Below are 19,008 nucleotides of genomic sequence, written 5' to 3'. Positions count from 1 at the left end.
ACAGAGGTGGTCACCCTTGCAAGCACGGAGTCGATGCATCCATGACTCAGTCAACTCTATATCAACTTCAAGTTGAATGATGGCCATGATCATCAGCACCATCATATCCTTTTTTTTCAAGTTTATCTGTTGGTATGTGTAAGTGGAGCTGTAATATCAAGAAGAAGATTATGCAAAGATGCTTAAAGAGCGTTGAGAGTAAAATCAAGACCATAGAACGCGAAGACATCTATGCTGACAGCACCATTTGCAGCCTAGTAGCATAAGAGAAATGAATGGGAAATATTGACATACCTGCTCCATGTGTTCTGGATCTCAGTCACCAGCACTTCTGCCAAAGATATCAACAAAGAAACCAGCGATGTTCTGGCAATACATCAAAGCTAGTGTCAAGACAACAAGTGTACCCATCAATAACTTAAATGCATATGCGATGAAATGGGGGAACTTTACTTGAGAGTTAGAAGAGGAAGGAGGGTACTCTGGACAAGCAAAAAGATGTGTAATGAGCCGAGCGTGTATGCGATGAAATGGGGAAGCTTTACTTGGGAATTGGAAGAGGAAGGAGGGTACTCTGGACAAGTTTAAAAGAGATAGGTAATGTCAATGAACTGTTATTACTAATGTAACTGTAGTGAATGTATGGTACAAAGAAACATGTCAGTATCCACAGTATCCACAAGAAAATAATCTCCATCATGAGCAAAATCTGGAATGAGAAGAGCACCACGAATGATGGAATGAAGTGTAATAAACTCAGATGAAGAAGTGGGCCATGCACAAAGTTGAGTTAGTTGCAGTTCTCAATCCATACGCTGACATGGGCCAATTAAGGCATCCATAGGTAGAGCGAGCACGAGATATAAGGTACAGCTGCCAACAGTGTGCTTAAACATGCATAATATCTTCACAAATATATTTTTGTCATGGCCATCTTTATCCAGTGTGCGTATTAGAGCGCAGTCATGCCGTTCTTTGCCATGGAAGCTTAGGTTGCATCGCAGGTAGTCAGTAGCTAGCTTCCAGTCAGCAGTAGACTCATAATGCACTTTCAAGTATCGATATTCATGGATCTTTCGACATACAAAGTCAGATTTGAGTAAAAGCAAGGAAAGTCAATTTACCTGGTCTTGTGCTGAAAGTTTCAACCACATTGTTCCTTCCGGCAGTGGTATGTTGTGAGAGGGAAGGAAATGGTTGAGAAATGTTGCAAGTTTCTTCCGGAACTGGTGAAAGGCACAAATGGACTTGTTTTCTTCCTCCACTTGCAAAAGGGTTGTTTGATTCTTGAGGGGTGAACCAATATGAAAATGTTCTTCAAATTTCTCATCATCCAAGTCTGTGTCCTCCAGTTCTTCCTGCGAAAGCATGAGTTTGCATCATTCCTCATCAAGGCACTCAATATGACTGCAAATAAATTCAGAGACGACACTCTTATGGTCAAGCTCAAGGATCTATGTTACACAAAATGAGTGGTATGGAGCGACTCATTGAGAGTTAGAATTAAAAAACATGAATGTACCTGATCAGCAATATCCTTATGATTGGTCTGCCATAGATACCACCGTTTGATAGGTCCATGTTGCTTCTCATTTGGTCGAGTGCTGAAGTTCCGAGCGGCACCTTTCACCATGATGTCATTGAATATATGCTGTCCAGAGTGAATCTTTGGAAAGTTCCAGTTCTTGATCATGTCCAGATCAGTCTCCTCGATGATTTTGATGTAGTCCTGAGATATCAATGATAAGTGAATTAATACTAATGACAATTTGCAGAACTGCTATGACGTACCTCTAAGCGCTTCTGAAACTCTAACACCTCTGCCCTTCCTGCAGCAATCATGCTTTCAGTCTGCATGTCAAGTGAAATATACATGTTGATATGTAGGTAGCTCGCTATACACCACAGTAGTGCATAGCCAGCTTCGTCCGCTGTGCATGTGAGTATGTTCTGTGTGGCATACAAAACTTGCTATGAGAAGAGTAATTTATTAACATGAGAACTGGTAGCTGCGAAGTCATATCATACCCTGGAGATATACCAAAGTTTGTTACCATTGCTGTAAGTAATATTAGTAATCCAATCAAAGTGATTAAGACTGCGCTATCACAGGAAGGTATTGAACCTGCAAGCAATTAAATAGGGTTACTAACATGTAGTCTGAACAATTACAACTCACTGATCATCTAGTTTCTTCTCAGCGCTGCATCCAAGGGCTGCAATGTGTTGTTTGAGCTCGCCAAAGAGATGTTTCCACTGACCCATATGATATACATGCAAATGGTCCTGCAAAATCGTGTCATGAGGATCAGAATTTGGGACTTTCCAGAAGACATGAAAGTCAAAATAATACATATGTTGATGTGCATCTGAATCTCTACTGATGCTCATTGCATCGGCAACATCTGAATTCCCTTCGAACAATGGACCTGCAGTGAAGTTGTCAGGCTGTTGATCTTGCTCAGGCGATGAGTTCTTTGTGCCATCTGGAACCATTCTCAAAGGGACTGATGGCACTGTGGCAGCGACAACAGCAGAAGCCATTGTTTGCTCCTTACGATGCCATCTTTTCTCTCGACATGCTTTTAAAATGATGCGAAAAGTATTATTAATTAGTACACTGATATCAACAAGATGATATGCCAATGAAGACAGAATTTAATCGACGCTTACCTTTCCTTTGAAGCTCCTCCTCTACTGCATGCGCTGCAAGTGCCACGAAATCCTTGTCATCATTCTTCTTATCCCATCTTCTCAGATACCCTTGTTCGTGAGATTTGATCCCGCATGCCAAGTATGACTTGTTACAGTACTGACAATCCACTTGGTTGTTGGATGATGTTGAAGCAATATATTTACATCCCCAGTTCGTCGTGTTTTGGTTGGGGACCATGCCACAAGAGTAGTACAAATTAAAGATATACAGCCTAAGAGAGGCAGCTAAAGATTCAAATACAATGATGGGAGGAGTCGGATCAATGAGAAGCAATGATGTCGACGAAAGATTATCATAATCTGACATAATGAATTGCGGTTGCAATTATCAATAATCACTCACCAGCACCATTAGAATCGCTTGTAAGTACTAAGAGCCTGCTTGCAAGTGAGTAAAATAAGTCATGCTCCCTGGGAATTTAGTTCCAATGTGGTCCAAATAGTGTCCCAATATGGAATGCTTGTAAGGCACCCCTGGAAATTTCTGACATCACCAATACAAACTTTCAGAGCAGCATGCTGTCACAGATGCAGATGAAGAGCCAGCATTCACAGAGTCCAGACAACGCCAATGCTGATGCCTTGGATGGAAGTGATGTAGCAATTGAGGCCGTCTTACAGCATATTGCAGATGGCAACAGCCAGGACCCGCCGGCAGGCTACAGAGTCGATGATAACAGGACATGCTCAGGTTGCTGAAGCTTTGAACATGGGCGAGGGAGGAGGGGAAAGCAAAGAGATTCCTTGTGTTGGGAGAGGAAAGCACAGGCGCACCATGAACACCTTGTATAATGATTTTTTGTCTTTTTTGTCTTTTTTTTTCATATTTTACCATATGTCACAAAATAGCTTTGATTCATTGGAGGGTGGGACACGTGACAAAGTATCATTTCAAATGCAAAAAATGACGGTCAAGTCACAGACAGTCACGATGTGACCGTTCATGACTGATGCCCTCATCCTCTCTCAATTGACAATCCCTTGTTCGAGCCATCAGCTCAACGAGAGGACACCTGTCACCCCCTTCCTGGGTTTCCAAGCCCAAGCCCAAAACCTTCCATCAACCCCTGCTTTGAATTCCAAAATGTGAGGGCTGGGCAGGGACAAACAAGAACGAAGGCACTAAGGCCAATGATTGTGCCTAACTCCATAGCCATGAGCAACAGACATCGCGGGCATCACGGAAATGCGGACACGAGGGACGGAAATCGCCAGTGACTCACCAAGGGCATGTCCAGGACCAGCCTTTAGCATGGGGAAAGGAGGGTTTCAGTTGCAAAAGGGCCGGGCTGAGTTGGCAAGCAGCAGGGGAAGAAAGAGTGAGTGAGGGGGGAGCAGCTGAAGAAGGGAGAGAAGATATATGCATGGTAGGTATGTCCATGCTGTCAGTTCGCGCTCCCTGCCTTCTAACTTTCAGATCCATTATTCTCTTCAAGCACAGATCCTCCCCCCTCCCCAGCTTTGTATGTCACAATTTTCACATTGTGGACTTCGCACCATCCGGGTGCCACCTGGCTGTTTGCATGGTTACCCTGATGCATCAAAGGTGAGGGATGCTTCGATATTGGCTACCACTGAACTTCACTCACTGAAACTCCCAGTGCCTGCTGTTTATCACTGCCATGAGTGCTGTCAACAACTGTTGTTGAAGCTCTCCAGTGATCCGAAGAACTGACTGATGTCATGCCCAGCTGCGAACATCTTTTTTCATCTGAGAAACACATGGTGGACAAGCATGCTTGCCTGCAAAATTTGAGGGAGGATGGCTGGAGTGCAGCCTGCCAGGTCGAAAAAAGACAGTCTTTGTGTACGCTAGGACAGTCCCTTGGATCCAAAAATTGGACTGTCTTTTTCATTTCTTTCCTGCTATTCATACCTCCTTCCTCGACTACCTTCCGAACCTCTTTGTTGCACGAGTCTCGCTTACAAATCCAATTCTCTCTTTGGTGCAGTCCAAGAGGGGCCTCCCAGCTTTAACTCTTCAAGTTCGTTGACCATGGCTGCTGCCGCTGACTTAGTGTGGCACTTTCCTGGCCTGCATGATGTGCTTCCATCTGCATCAGCTAGTGGTATTGAGATGGATGATATCACCGAGGATGTTGCAGCTGAGCAGGAAACCCTTGTCAAGCCAAGCAACAGGGTATCCGACAATGTCTGCACCATGGACCCCCCCCTCCCGTCAACGTCCATGAAGTCAATAGATGCACCTGACTTTGCAAGACTGCAGTCAACACTGATGGATGCCTTAAAGGGTGTCACCGAAGGCACCAGTGTGGAATACAAATGGTTTGTCGTGTCTACTCACTGGGTGTCTACTCTGCTGACTACTTGCAGGCTGATGAACACATGTGTCATGTTTCTTGCTGGCCTTGGTCTGCTAGGGAGCAACGAGGAGTTTTTCTGCAAAAAGCCACGTGCTGATGCGCCATGGCTGATCATTGCGTGGATCATGAATATGTAAGTTTGTCTTGTGAGATGCGGCTTGCCATGCTGATTGATCAAAGGTCTGACTCTCTCAATATTGATGGCACCATGAAGCCATCGACCCAGGAATGTGGAACGTATGGTCATGCACAGAAGATGCATGCGTCGATGACATATGCTTTCTGTTACGACTGGGGTATGTCGAGCTGTCTTAGTCCGAGTGGACTGAGATTCGGCGAGACAGACGTGGTTCTTCTCTCGAATGAGAGGTCAAAGGTTTCTGGCTAAGGCAAGTATCGGCGACTTCCTTAGAATGATGGTTCTTAGATAGCAAGGTTGGAGACCTTACTAAAGGACTAGTTCCAGGTAAAACCCAGTAGATTAAAGTGAAGAACTACATGTGGTACACTATGTATCTATATAGCGAGAGTTCAAGCGGAGCTTGTAAATGCGTATCAAGATAGAAGGCGGACAGCCCGCTTGTTAGACGATAAGAGATAAGAGATAGTAACCATGGTGCGGACAGCCCGCTTTGATAAGAGATGATCGGCTAAACATAGTGATGGTTACTAGCACGGAAAGTCAGCTTGGCGATGATGTGAGTAAGAGTCTGGAAAGTTATTGGTCGCTCAACAACAGCTGTGTTTAAGTACCATTGTCCGGTAACAAAGGAGAAGCGAAGAGAATTAGTGTGCCGTAACACTTTCAGGAGGCTCAATGGCCTGGGCAACATGCCCTGGCATGAATCAGATACCAGAGGTGGGCTTATAGTTGGCAACCTGTCAATATCTGTTGAGGTGTCATCATACATGTGCTCCCTCTGTAGATGCAAGGTAAGCTTTCTTTGTCCATCCAACCCTAGGTTCAAGCTGGTGAAGTTGCAAATAGTGCTCGAGCCATAATGTTGGTGAGCTGCTTCTGGCCCTCGAATGACTCACTCATTACTCAGCTCTTGCAGGATATTTTGAAGTTGTACCACCACAACCACCTTGCTCACAACTGGACCATCAGAAAATACCAACCTGGCAAGTGGGGGCAATCTGGTTTGGACTCGTGGGGTGGTGGGCGTGTCCAGAGGCTTCTGCAGGCAGCCTACACAGTGTAATTTCCATGCATGCTCTGTTTTGACGAAGTGCTAAAGATTCAGGTCCACGATCTCCAAGTGCATGAGGACCGGATGGTCCTGCACCTCCCCTTCTGCAAGACCCACCAAAATAGAGGTTCATAGTGCCTCGAACTTGGAGTGTTTGTGCTGTAGTGCACGTTCTGACTGTCCTGTAGAGATCAAGCCATTTCACCTGTGGTCCCTTCCGTCATGTGAAGCCCATATCTGCCCTGTTAGAGCACTTGCTGCCTGGTTGAGCGAGTCCAAGATCATGTCCGGTTACTTGTTCCGAAAGATTGCAAGCAGAAGCAAACTCTCCAATGGTGTGTGTTCCTGTTGTATCCAATTGCACAAATTCCTGATGCACACAATGTCAGTCCTCTGAACAGTTCCTCAAATTATTTTGCAACAATCTCCTGGACATCAACATTGACTCTGCCCCTTATGGTACCCACTCATTCCGGAGGGGTGGCTGTTAGTACCTCCATGTCGAAAAATGCTGGCCGCTGAGGAGGATATGTGAGTGGGGAGGTTGGAGTGCAGAGTTCTCCAACCTAACCATAGTGAAGTATCTCATTTCTTCAAACAATGACCCTGCAGAGCCAAGGGAACATTTTTTTGATCCTAACAGGCCACCTATGGTTAAGTGCCCACAATGCGGGAGGTGCTGTGCTTGTGCTTAAAGTTCACCCCCATCTACTAGTAGGTGTAATGTAGAATGTACGATCACCCATGTTCCCACCTGCACACACACCCAAACCACAGTCTACTCAACCCATGACGCGACACTCTGCACGCGCACCCAAACCTCAGTCTACTCAACCCAACGACACGACACTCTGTGCGTGCACCCAAACTTCAGTCTACTCAAGCACACGCACCCAAACCTCAGTCTACTCAACCCATGACATGACACTCTGCACGTCACCAAAACCACCTGCGGGTGGTCATTCTTCATCCGTCACATCCTCTCAGCTTTTCCGCATCACACAAGACCACCTTCAACTTAGCTCATGAATGAAGCTGCAAAGTTTCACTACTGTTCAGGTGGACACTTCTCTATCAGTGGGCTAACCGTGCATACACCAACCATGGCCATGGGTCACGGTGGGCTATACCCACTTCTCTATCAGCGGGCTAACTGTGCGTACGCCAACCATGGCCACGGGTCACAGTGGGCTATACCATTCACAAAGTCCTGAAGGGTTCTTCATGGGCGCATCTGGTCTCAAGGTGTGTTCATCTTGCTAATCCCATGATGAATCTTCTAAATGAAGTTATGCACCACTAGGTCATAATCCCCTGCTCCCAATCCAATGCAAAGGCCTCCTCCTCTCAGCTATCCATGATCCCAACCCAGTCATATTCATGGAGCCCAAAATCCTCTATCGTTCTGCAGGTACGTTCCCCTTCCCCACCTCCCTGTATACATCATTGATTTCACCCACAGTCGAACAAGTCCCAATCGACGACTTCTCTCTCCCCACTGCGAATCTGTTCTATGAAAAGGCTCGGGAAGAGGGCTTTTTTGAGATTGGAGGTACCTGTGAGGAGGATTATGGGGTGGGAGTGAGTGTTGTTTTTCAATTAATGACTCTGCGCGCCACCCAAACCTCAGTCTACTCAACCCATGACAATGAATGAATGAGCATATGAGGAAGCTGAGGATATGGAGACATAGTCTCCTGATGATTTAGATGTAGGCCTACTATATCGACAAAACACCTTGTATACTCGGCTACAGATTGTGCTGCAATGCTCATTTAATCCTCCTCATCTTTGATGTTTGCATCCTCTTCTTCCGTGCTCTCATCTCTTTCATTGAAATGCTCATCCTCATTTCGCTTCAAGATTTCCCCTACTGCCCACTCCTCCACATCATCTCACATCATCTCAATGACATCCCTCACCTCTGCATAATCTTTAAGTTGCTTGTAAATGTTCTGAATGATGCTCTCATTGAAACTGTGCTGCTCTGCGAGGAACTTGATGGATGCTGCAAAACCAAGGTGGGCGAAGTGCATGATGTCACTGCTGTCAATGTCAATGTCCGATTCAGTAGCGGCAATGCTGCTCATCTCTCTAACATGGTCTTTGAATGGTGTTGTCATTGTGGCTAGCACTGATTCAGTGCACTGGTCCTTTGTTTAGAAATGAAAATTGAGCAGTACCTTGGGTGTGTTTGAGTGTGGTGTCAAAGTGGTGAGAGAGAGAGATTATGATGTGGCCCCTAAGGCTGCTGCTGTTGCCCCTAAGTATGTGCTTACATACTAATTTTTCACCATGTATCAATATATGTGTAGCCAACTACACTTTCTTTGTTAATGCAATTACTTTCCTTGAGCCACTTAGAGGGGGCTAGCCCGCCCTCAAAACTGTTCATGTTAAGAGTCCTGCCTCAGAGGTAAGTTAGCTACACCTATACTGCAGGGTATTGAGAGTGTTTTCTTCGGTTAACAAAGAAAACATTTTCAATACCCTACAGTATAGGTATAGCTAACTTAGTATTACCTCTGAGGCAGAACTCTTAACACGAACAGTTTTGAGGGCAGGCTAGCCTCTAAGCGGCCTGCAGGGTATTGAAAATGTTTTCTTCAGTTAACAAAGAAAACATTTTCAATACCCTACAGTATATGCCTCAGAGGTAAGTTAGCTACACCTATACTGCAGGGTATTGAGAATGTTTTCTTTGGTTAACAAAGAAAACATTTTCAATACTCTATAGTATAGGTGTAGCTAACTGGTTACCTCTGAGGCAGAACTCTTAACACAAATGGTTTTGAGGGTGGGCTAGCCCCCCTCTAAGTGGCTCAAGGAAAGTAATCATGTTAACAAAGAAAACATTTTCAATACTCTACCCTACAGTACCATAGGAATCCTAGGTGTAGCTAACTCGTTTTGAGGTTTTGAGTGGCGCAATCATGTTAACAAAGAATATATTTTTAATACCCTACAGTACTATGATCCTAAGTGTAGCTAACTGGTTTGGGAAACTTGTATAAAAAGTTAGTTGCATAGCCGTAGTATTTACTGTCCTTCGCAGTGTAGAGATACAACAATTGCTGGGCACTACACAAAGTAAGTAACCAGCAATATAAAAAATGTGTTGTGGTCATGCACAGCCTAGTCTGCTATACTTGCAAGACAAGTGCATTCGACCTGAGGGGTTAGCTATTTGGAATGGTCTGTAGTTAGTGAAACGATAAATGGTCAAAAGTCTGAGTGCGAGAAACAAAGTCCGAGGGTATATCTACAATGTCCAATGCCAAAGTGTCAGGTCCGATGTTTTTTGGGTTTTGGGTTCGGGTTTAGTGGATTAGCAGGAGTCGCGATAGCAAATGTCAGGAAAGCGAGTGGTATGCAGATTAACAATAATGACAGGTATTTCAGATAGAAAGAGCGGTAATATTCATAATGTCAACTAAGAACTACGAAATATCAGGTTTGACCACTAAGTATCGGGAAACAGCTCCCTACTACTTGGATAATGAAAATACTCATAGTTAGTCCAATATATATGTAAGTACATAGAAATCTGGAACCCTATAGGCGAGAGTAGCGGCCGACGATTTCAGGTCCAAAGTACATGTAAACTAACACGAGGCACTGTGGATGATGGGAAAACATGTAATAGTGCTTGCTACGACATGAGTAATGTGTGAAATAATCAACTATGCACCTAGTGGGGCTAGCAAGATGGGACAGGACACAGATAGGACAAGTGCGCGGGAAAATATCAGGTCCGATGTGGCCGAAACGTCAGGTCTGCTAGTCATAGCGTCATGTTTGTGTTAGGTTGTGTGGGTTACATCAGAAAGTGACAGGCATTGAACGTGTATCGGGAAATCAGTGAATACGAGCCTAGCGTGAGCTCGAGTGCTACAGCGGCACCCATGAACATGTCCGCCAGCCAATTGATTGAATCGTTTAGCGACCACTGATGGCTTCACCATCACATGCTCTTCTCTGCCCTTCCAATATGTGAAAAGATCATTGAACTCATCACCATATTCTTTGCAAGCATGCTCAACAGCTGCGGTGAGGACCATCTTGCGCTTGGCACATAGTTTCTGGATGATCACAGTATAACTCATGCATTTGCCATCAGCACTGAACTCCTCCCAGAATTGCGCTTCAGTGCCTTCCCGATAGCATTCAACAACATACTGTGCAACAGAAAGGAGGGCACAGAGCACATCAGAAAGCTGTGGTTGAAGGCCCGAGGTTCAAGAGCAGCACTTACCCGCCAGTCTGTCCACTTACTCTTCATGCTCTTCCACTGATGATCACAGCCATAGTGGTACAGCAAGGGCCAGTACTCGAGTGCAATCAGGTGGCCTTGAATATTCATGACAGACTCCCCCTGCCAGTGGACCATGCAGTCATCCCACATGCTGTTGAGCCATGAGATGTTGTTCACGAAGCTGATGGCAGGGGGGTCTGGAATCTCAGCATCGGCCAGTTCCAGGACGGTGCCATCCCTGAGCATGACAATGTGCAGCTTGTCACTGGCTGGCTCTGGCATAGGTGGTGGTGGTGGTGGTGGCACGGCACTGACAGCATCCTGTTGAAACATTGGTCAGCTCACAAGACTTGATGGGGACCTCAGAAACAGCTACCACTGGGTTTTCATCAACACCAGCATGGGTGCTGGTGGATCTGGCACCTGGCTATAGGAGGGCATCTTGGACAATCCCAACGAGTCTCATGCCTATGCTCTGGATGATGGCATCTTTGAAGAGGGCATCAGCAGAATGCCACAAAGAACTGGTGCTGTCACCAGTGGTGCTAGGACGAGCAGACGGGGTGCTTGCTACTTCGAGTGTGCCATCTGTCAGCGCATAGGGATACTTGCTATTGATGGCATCGGCCTGCTCGACAAACACATCAAGATATGAAAGGGGGCCAGGAGCAGAAGGCAGGGCTCACCCAAGGCAGTAGCGCTGCAATTTTGTCTTGCATGCACATGTCTTTAGAGCAGCTGGTGGTGGCAGTGGGAGTAGAGGTGAGGGCCACTTCAGTACCAAGCAGCAACTGGGTGCGGCATTGGGTTGATTGCTTCATGTGGCCTGCCTTGGCCTTGGTTGTTGAACATCCCACTCATGGGCCCTTGTGAGCTTTGTGAGCCCCCAGCCAGAGCCTTGAAAGGATGATAACAGGTGAGCCAGAACTGTGTTCTTGAAGCGGGCCCGATTCACATACCTATCCCACGAATCTTGGTCTCAACTGAAGGCTTCCAGCCACTTGTGAAGCATGGACTTGGTGCCAGTGGAGGTGAGTCCAAGCTGGTGGCACTGCTTCTTCAGTGCTTTGATGTTTATATTGGAGCTTACCATGGTGGCGTTCGTCAGATGGCGATTGGAGAAAGACAGACAACTCACATGGAGATGTACTGGACCTCGGGCTCACCATCTGGTCAAAATCAGAGTGGGAAGGGCAGAGTGTTGTTTGCATCAGGCCTGGGTGCTTCAGCAGACTGGACATGCTTGACTTCGCCAGCATCAGCACTCCAGAACGAGTCAGCAACAGAGCCCACCATGGCAGCAGTGGCATGGTTGAGGGACATCATCACGACAATGTTGGCGCAGTCATTTGACTTGCTCCGGTGCCGAGGGGGCGGAAGACAGCAGCCACAGAAAGAATTGATGGGGATGCTTGGCCTCCACCAATGGTAGGTGACCAGGAGGATGAGGAAGACTAACACAGCAATGAGGATGAGGACTCTGCCGACACGCAGGCCTCCTTGGTTGTTGGTGACAGCAGCAGAGGGGTTCACAGATGAATTCAACTCGAGTCTGCGCGCAATCTCACTGTAGACAACAGCAAGAGGGATTGAGATCTGGGGAAAAGCAGGCGGGTCAGTGATTGCCCTTTCACAGCAAAGAACATACGCGAGGGATTGATGACGACGACGATGGACAACGGGCTGACTCGGAGACACAACATCGATTTCCTGCTGGGTGCGGTTCCAGGGGTCTGCGCCACCGCGATCGAAACAAGAAAGATGTTCGTCGCTCACGTCAGCAATCTGAAACGGTGTTTGCCGAGCGTCATGCCCACCAGCGGACAGTGTTCTTTTCAAGAGAAGTTACTAGATGGTCCCACGAGTCCGTGTGTCCCAAGAGTCCGCGCATTGACTCTAGCACACGCAATTCTGCACAGAATCCTTATCCATGATAGATCTGGATTCGCCCAAACATAATACACACTGCCATATATTTTTTTTGAAGAAAATCGAAGTAGATCTTGTTCCATGGGCAACTTATCAGTGCGAGAGGCATAGAAGGCTCACTCTAAAGGTCAGATCTCCACATATAATTCTGGAATATTGTGAGATGGTTATATACATGATTAGAGAATACTAAAACAAATTTATTTGGGGCACATGCTTGTCAGGATCATCTGCAATAAAGAAATAAGCCCCAGACATGACAATCTGCCCAAAGTGTTACATAGAGACTGTGTAATCAAAACTCCGCAATGCCAAAATGCTTTACACATGCACAACTTCACAACATTTATCGAGTTTAACTTTATTTATACAAGGGTAATTGGACGAGCGTGCTCCTCAGCAGCCTAGTCCTTCGGGTCTACCCGCTCTTTACCTTTGTTTGTGAGCCTGTCTCACTGCCTCTATGGCCGATGCCCTGTGCGTCGTTCGGCATGTCTATTATGCCTTATGCAATCCTCATTGCCACCTCCTTTAGTGGAGCTGGCAGTCTATGTCTAGCGGGACAGAGTGACAGGGTTTCTTAACCTCTTCTCACTCGAATTTGTTCATCTCGCTAGGTACGCTGCTCATTCTCATTATTAACATATTCTCACTCAAATTTGTTCGTCTCGCTAGCCATCGTTTTGCGCAATAATAATACATCGAAATATTTCTCATGTCTGAGAATGCCCCAACCATCCAAACACTTTCTTCGAGCCCCTCTTCCGAGGAGCGCCATGAGTTTAGTCAAGACTCCGTCAGCAGATGCCTTATGCTCGTTGAAGACTTCAGAAAGGGAATTATCTCCAAGGGGGAAGCTCTCTTGGAAATCCAACTTATCCTGCAGTCCGCTATCAGAGAATCTGCTATTCTCACCCAACTCGACTTTAAGCCCGGATCCATACATTACCTCGAGCTCCTTGATCACACCTCCGATGGACCAGGAAATGATGGAGGAGCCGATATCGACAATGGAGCATCGCGAAATCAATCTCGCATCCCCAGCCCAGAACCAAGCGAAACCTCCGTCGAAAAGGAAAAGAAGTTGTGTAGAAGATTGCACAGATGAGCGAGATCGGAAGAGGAGGAGAGTGACGAATCTGAAGACAACCATGAATACATTCTTAGGGGGAAAAGAAGAAAACTTACCCCAGAACGGGTCCAGTTCTACCCCTGGCTTGATCCAGAACAATACCACCATGTCTCCTCCAAACGAGGGGAGGAACTCACTCTCCAATGTTACGAGGAGTGGACCGAAGACACTAAGTACTATAGAGGACAAGTCACAGCAACACCGGGATGTCCCAGCTTCCCGTTGTCGCAATGGACACTTCTCCTTGAAGGCCGTGCACCCTACCTTGAGAAGGTTCTCTCAGGACACTACTCGACGTCTATCGATCCCAAACAAACTCAACCGCCCGGCAAAGGATTCGAAATCACTTTGTCACAGTCCACAACAACCCACAAAGTCAAAACTTACGGTGATTGGAGCATCGCCACCGACTTATGGGTTGAGGCACTTACGTTCATCATGCCTTGGAAAGAGTCAGAACTTCGAGGATACAAACAATATTTATCCGGATTCTTCGTCGACGTTCACTACGCATTACATTCCCGAATTATCGACTTCGACAAGGCTTGTCGCCTCAAAATTGAGGGACAAAAGTACTTACGCTTCGATTCCGTCTCAAAGTTCCGAAGACTTGAAGTTACCCACCTCTCATCTCTCGGCATGGTCATGTATGCCGAGCTCCACCAACTTACCTCCGCACCTGGAGATAAAACAGTGGGAAAGGGGTCAGGTTTTGGGAAGAAAGGACGAGAACCTTTGGGAAAAGGAGAGCCCTGCAATAATTGGAATCGCGGAGCTTGCGACAAAACCACGTCAGACTGTTCCCGTTTCCACATCTGCAGTCGCTGTTGCGGAGGACACAAGCGAGGTGACTGCCCTTTGGCAAAAACAGCTTAACGAAACCATTGCTCAGGGGCAAAGGTTTCGAAGACGGATGATATGGGGAGATGAGGCGAAGACTATAAGTGGTACTGCTCTCTGGACCGAATCTGCTGAGCCTCTCCCTCATCCTCCCATTTCAGAATTCCAAAATGATGCGGCTCTTTCAACCATTGCTCAGAACCCCCATCTCTTTCAAGTTTCCACTCCTATAAACATTGACCGCTTTGAAACTCTGCTCACTCTCGCACATCACCCCAATCAGCCTTTTGTTCGTTCGGTCATACTCGGACTTCGCGAGGGATTTTGGCCTTGGGCCGATACTCATGTTGGAACATATCCGACTACTTGGGATGTTCCAACTCCAACTCCATCTTCTGAATTAGAACGAGACTTCTTACAGGGACAGATCTCGAAAGAAGAAGCTGTCGGAAGATATTCCACTAACTTAGGCCCCGATCTTCTTCCTGGAATGTACAGTATGCCTATCCATGCTGTGCCTGTTACACTGACCGTCGGTCGGCGTGTGCGAACTAGGATAGGTCTTCTCAGCGACGACTCGAGTGAGTCTACTGAAGCTGAGCGTGGTCTAGCCTTGACGGAACGTCAAGGATTCCTCCGGCGATCTCGGTAAGACGGCGCTCGTCAAGATGCAGGGCTAGCGGATACGTGCTAAGTCGTATGGGGGCGACTTAGAAGTGCGGTCTCACACAAGGAAGCTGGTAGGCTTAGATGAGCAAGTTCTGGGGATGAACCTAGTAGATTAAAGTAAAGTCTAAGTACAATAATCTGTGTCTACTTATAGGGAAGTACTACAAGTATTCTAGCTCAGTCTGTAATCAATAGTATATCGTACATCTATGATAACAAGACATGAGGGTCAGATAAGATACATGAGGCTTAACCTCTGATCAAGCATGCTGCGCCAAGGGCAGCTGCGCATAGGTACAGGAAGCGCCAAGCGTGCTCCGGATCTTCATGAAGCGACATGTGGTATACATGCACTGATCTAGGGTGTCCATGAGGCGTACAGCCTTCATGGATCAGGTACAAGGCCGTCTAGGCCAGGGGCGGGGTCATAGCGCCAGGGGGCGGGGTCATAGCGCCAGGGGGCGGGGTCATAGCGGTCCAGACCGCTGTCTTTCTAGGCGCAGGCGGCGCACCACCGCGCGGGGAGTCTAGCAGAGCGGGGGCAGGCGTAGGGAGAGCTGGGGCTCTAGTAGGTGTTACAGATCCCTGTAACAGTGCCTAAGGAAGGAGGTAAATTTCGTCTCGTCACTAATCATAGCGCAGGAGAGTTTTCTCTCAATTCTATGATTGCCAAAGAAGACATCGCTGGAGTCACCTTGGACAATGTCCAGGATCTTGGCGACGCCATCCACAAATATCATCATTTTCACCCCAACGACATTTTGCAGATCTGGAAGGCGGATGTTTCAGAAGCATACCGCCATATGCCAATGCACCCACTTTGGCAAATCAAACAGATCGTTACCTTCGAAGGAGAAAGACGAGTCGATCGTGCAAACATTTTTGGAAGCCACGCATCACAGCAAATATTCCACACCTTCATGTCACTTGTCATTTGGCTCGCCGTCTTCGTCTGGCTTATTCAAGCCTTTATATACATCGATGACTCTTTCTCTTTCAGTAAGGTTCGCGATATGACCTATTATGGGAAGTATCGCAAGATGCTACCTACTGATATGGTCATGCTTCTCCTCCTATGGGATGAGCTGGGCATTCCCCACGAGGAGAAGAAACAAGTCTTCGGATCGCCTCTGCCCGTTATTGGGTTTGAAGTTGATCCGAACACGATGAAGATCTCCCTTTGGGAGGATTCGAAGAAGGGGTTGGTTCGAGAGTTGCGCGAGTTCGCGAAGTATAAGCGTAAGTGGACACTCAAAGAATTCGAACATATTGCTGGTTCGCTTAATTGGGTGCTCAATGTTTGCCCTCTTCTGCGTCCAGGATTATACGCTAAGATCAAGGGGAAGTCTAATTCCAAAGGTTTGCTTTGGATTAATCGCAGTGTTGTCCAGGAGTTGCTATGGGCCGCTTATCATCTCCAACGGTCTGATGGTATCTATTTGTTTAAATCCATCTCTTGGCAACTTCACACTCTGTCCTCCAACACCTTGCAAGTCTTCTGTGATGCCTCAGGAACCAGTTTAGGTTTCTGGTACCCTGATCTCAATCTCGGATTTCAGTCTCCCCTTCCGGATCGTCCTCCTGTCAAGGACATCTTTTTCGCTGAAGCATTATGCGTCGCCTCGGCTATCCACGATGCTGTAACTCATCTTCCTGAGGATGGTCGTCTAGCAGTCTATACTGATAGTCTCAACACCGTCTTTATGTTCAACTCTCTCTCTGGCGGACCAGGTTTTAATCATCTCCTCATGGATGTGGTTGAAACTATCCTCGTTTTTGGAGCTGACTTTCGAGTTTTTCACATCTCAGGTAGTAATAATGTCGTCGCTGATCACCTCTCTCGTTGGCGTGCGAGTGACGCGGTGTTATGCTCCCCGGGACTAAGGATCACGCCATTTCAGCCCCCTCGAAATGTGTTGGGGGTAGCCGAAAAATAATTCACTCTTCGGTTGAGGCTCGGCAACCCGTACAGGTTGCCTGGCCTATAGACCGTCTCATCTACGAGCAGTCTATTAATCTTGGCCTAGCGCTTGACAGGTCAACCAACCAATCATATTCCTCGGCTCTTAACTCTTACGTAATGTTCTGTGATCTTCACCATGTCGCACTTGATCCTACTCCTGACACCCTTTCCCTCTTCGTCACCTTTATGTTGGCTCATATCAACCCTTGGTCTGTTGATAACTACCTTTCGGGGATCTGTAGCGTCCTCGAGGAGTATTACCCACAAGTTTGACAAAATCGGTGTTCTCATTTGGTATCGTGGACCTTGAAGGGAGCTAAACGTCGTTTTGGGGTGCCTATTCAATGAAAGCTTCCTCTTTCGCGCACCGACTTGGAAACCACTAGGACTGCTTTGGCAAGTCTGCCCTCTCATGATGACCTCCTTTTTCTCGCAATGTTGTTTGACGGATTCTATGGTCTTCTCCGCTTGGGAGAAATGGTGTGGCCAGATAATCGTCGTCTTCAGACTTACAAGAAGGTCTCCCTCCGCACCTCGGTTATCATTACTGAGTCTTATCATTCATACATCCTTCGACGACACAAATCCGACTCTCAGTTTGAAGGGAGTACCATTGTGGTTCAGCATGCTGAGTCTGCTGATCCACATGGAACCTTCTGTTCTTACTTGAACTCTCGTGATCGGCTTTTTCCATTTAATAGCTTCCTTTGGCTGCGCAGTGACGGGTCAATCCCCACTCGCACATGGTTTATTGCTCATCTTTGAGCTCGCTTTCCTGATTCTATATCAGGTCACTCTTTGCGGGCAGGTGGAGCTACCTCGCTTGCTGCTGCAGGAGTTTCTTCTGATCGTATACAGGCTATGGGGAGATGGTCTACTGATGCTTTTCGTATCTATGTTCGAAAAAATTCGGCTCTGCTTCACGCTCTCGTGTTTAATGGTCACTCTATCCATGATTCGGCGGATCCTTTTGGTTCTATTTAAATCCCTAAGTCTATTTTCTTACCTTATTACTTTACTTATTAAACTCTATCTTCCCTCCCTCCCTCCCTCCCTCCCTCCCTCAATTGCTGGAGTTATAGCACATGTATTTTTACAGTCTCATGTTTGGGATTGCTCGTTTCCCGAATGTATTGGGGACCCCTTGCACTCGCAACGGGGTCCTCGTTTTCGCTGGCTAAATCCTCCTCATCTGCGTTCTCACGAGACTTGAGTGAGGACAATTAGAACGGTGCGAATTCTGCGGAGCGTGAAAAGGCATTGCGGCAGACGTGTGACATAGTGTGACGAAGTGCGCGAACTCTAGGGAAAATGCACTTTTCTGCGCGGTAACTCTCCGCTGGACTCAACACGTCAATTTTCGAAAAAGAAACTAGCAGACGTTGTACTTTCGATGTCACGCTATTGAACTGTCAAATAATTAATTTTGTTTGTTTGTGCGATGTGGAGTAATAACCGTTTTGCCAAAAAGGCGCGAACTCCCGTGGACATCTAGTATGGTCGTAACTCTACAGTATTTTCGTCCTCATAATACCACGCACGTGCACTGCGACCCTCCGTCCTTCTCTCCGTTCCATTCCCACACTCTCTTCCAATAATTTCTTCCTTCGTCCCTCTCCAAAGCCCTCTAGCCCGCCCCTCCTCAACCTCATCTATTCGTCTTCCTGCAACGTGGGCATTATCCTTGCCTGATCTTCTTGAATGCATCAGAGTCGGACTCTTCCATAAATTTGACCAGTGCCTTGATTTCTTTCTCTACACCCATGATTTCACTTGTCATGAGGTTGCGAGAAACCGTGCGCAGGTAGATGCGCTGGCGGGTGGATTCGCAATTTCCGTTCACTTCTTTAACATGTTACTAGTACGTCGTCGTTCATTCGCACATGTCGCGACGATCAAGTCATTGCGTCTGGTAGCTTCTTTTGCGAGCTTTTCTGCACGTTGGTTGCCCTTAATGTTGCGGTGGCCCTAATTAGCCAGACCTTCAA

At 46.9% G+C, this 19,008-nt stretch overlaps 5 protein-coding genes across 5 annotated transcripts; 2 read left to right on the top strand and 3 right to left on the bottom strand.

Moving 5' to 3' along the window:
- Positions 1-182: 182 nt before the first annotated feature.
- Positions 183-2,544, bottom strand: F5147DRAFT_769895 (uncharacterized protein; the record flags this gene model as incomplete). The annotated part of the gene is made up of 7 exons (XM_041441087.1): positions 183-254; positions 1,125-1,358; positions 1,523-1,729; positions 1,792-1,971; positions 2,029-2,059; positions 2,111-2,125; positions 2,180-2,544. The coding sequence occupies 7 exons, from the start codon at positions 2,542-2,544 to the stop codon at positions 183-185; spliced, it is 1,104 nt and encodes a 367-aa protein (XP_041296534.1).
- A 2,167-nt stretch (positions 2,545-4,711) lies between these two features.
- Positions 4,712-5,427, top strand: F5147DRAFT_769894 (uncharacterized protein; the record flags this gene model as incomplete). Its single annotated transcript, XM_041441086.1, has 4 exons — positions 4,712-5,001; positions 5,050-5,172; positions 5,220-5,335; positions 5,384-5,427. 4 exons carry the CDS (start codon positions 4,712-4,714, stop codon positions 5,425-5,427), a joined length of 573 nt encoding a protein of 190 aa, XP_041296533.1.
- Positions 5,428-7,335: 1,908 nt separating this feature from the next.
- On the top strand, positions 7,336-9,012 carry F5147DRAFT_649771 (uncharacterized protein; the record flags this gene model as incomplete). Its single annotated transcript, XM_041433371.1, has 9 exons — positions 7,336-7,387; positions 7,420-7,477; positions 7,522-7,643; positions 7,695-7,813; positions 8,173-8,345; positions 8,413-8,499; positions 8,589-8,648; positions 8,875-8,888; positions 8,975-9,012. The coding sequence occupies 9 exons, from the start codon at positions 7,336-7,338 to the stop codon at positions 9,010-9,012; spliced, it is 723 nt and encodes a 240-aa protein (XP_041296532.1).
- A 1,023-nt stretch (positions 9,013-10,035) lies between these two features.
- Positions 10,036-10,769, bottom strand: F5147DRAFT_569971 (uncharacterized protein; the record flags this gene model as incomplete). Its single annotated transcript, XM_041430974.1, has 2 exons — positions 10,036-10,410; positions 10,488-10,769. The coding sequence occupies 2 exons, from the start codon at positions 10,767-10,769 to the stop codon at positions 10,036-10,038; spliced, it is 657 nt and encodes a 218-aa protein (XP_041296531.1).
- An 897-nt stretch (positions 10,770-11,666) lies between these two features.
- F5147DRAFT_769890 (uncharacterized protein) lies at positions 11,667-12,378 on the bottom strand (the record flags this gene model as incomplete). Its single annotated transcript, XM_041441085.1, has 2 exons — positions 11,667-12,272; positions 12,337-12,378. The coding sequence occupies 2 exons, from the start codon at positions 12,376-12,378 to the stop codon at positions 11,667-11,669; spliced, it is 648 nt and encodes a 215-aa protein (XP_041296530.1).
- Between the last annotated feature and the right edge of the window lie 6,630 nt (positions 12,379-19,008).

Source organism: Suillus discolor (genome assembly GCF_016758755.1).
Source record: "Suillus discolor strain FC423 chromosome Unknown F5147scaffold_9, whole genome shotgun sequence".
Taxonomy (NCBI): Eukaryota; Fungi; Basidiomycota; class Agaricomycetes; order Boletales; family Suillaceae; genus Suillus; species Suillus discolor.
The sequence above is the reverse complement of the archived record's forward strand: the minus strand, read 5'-3'. Positions and strand labels throughout refer to the sequence as shown.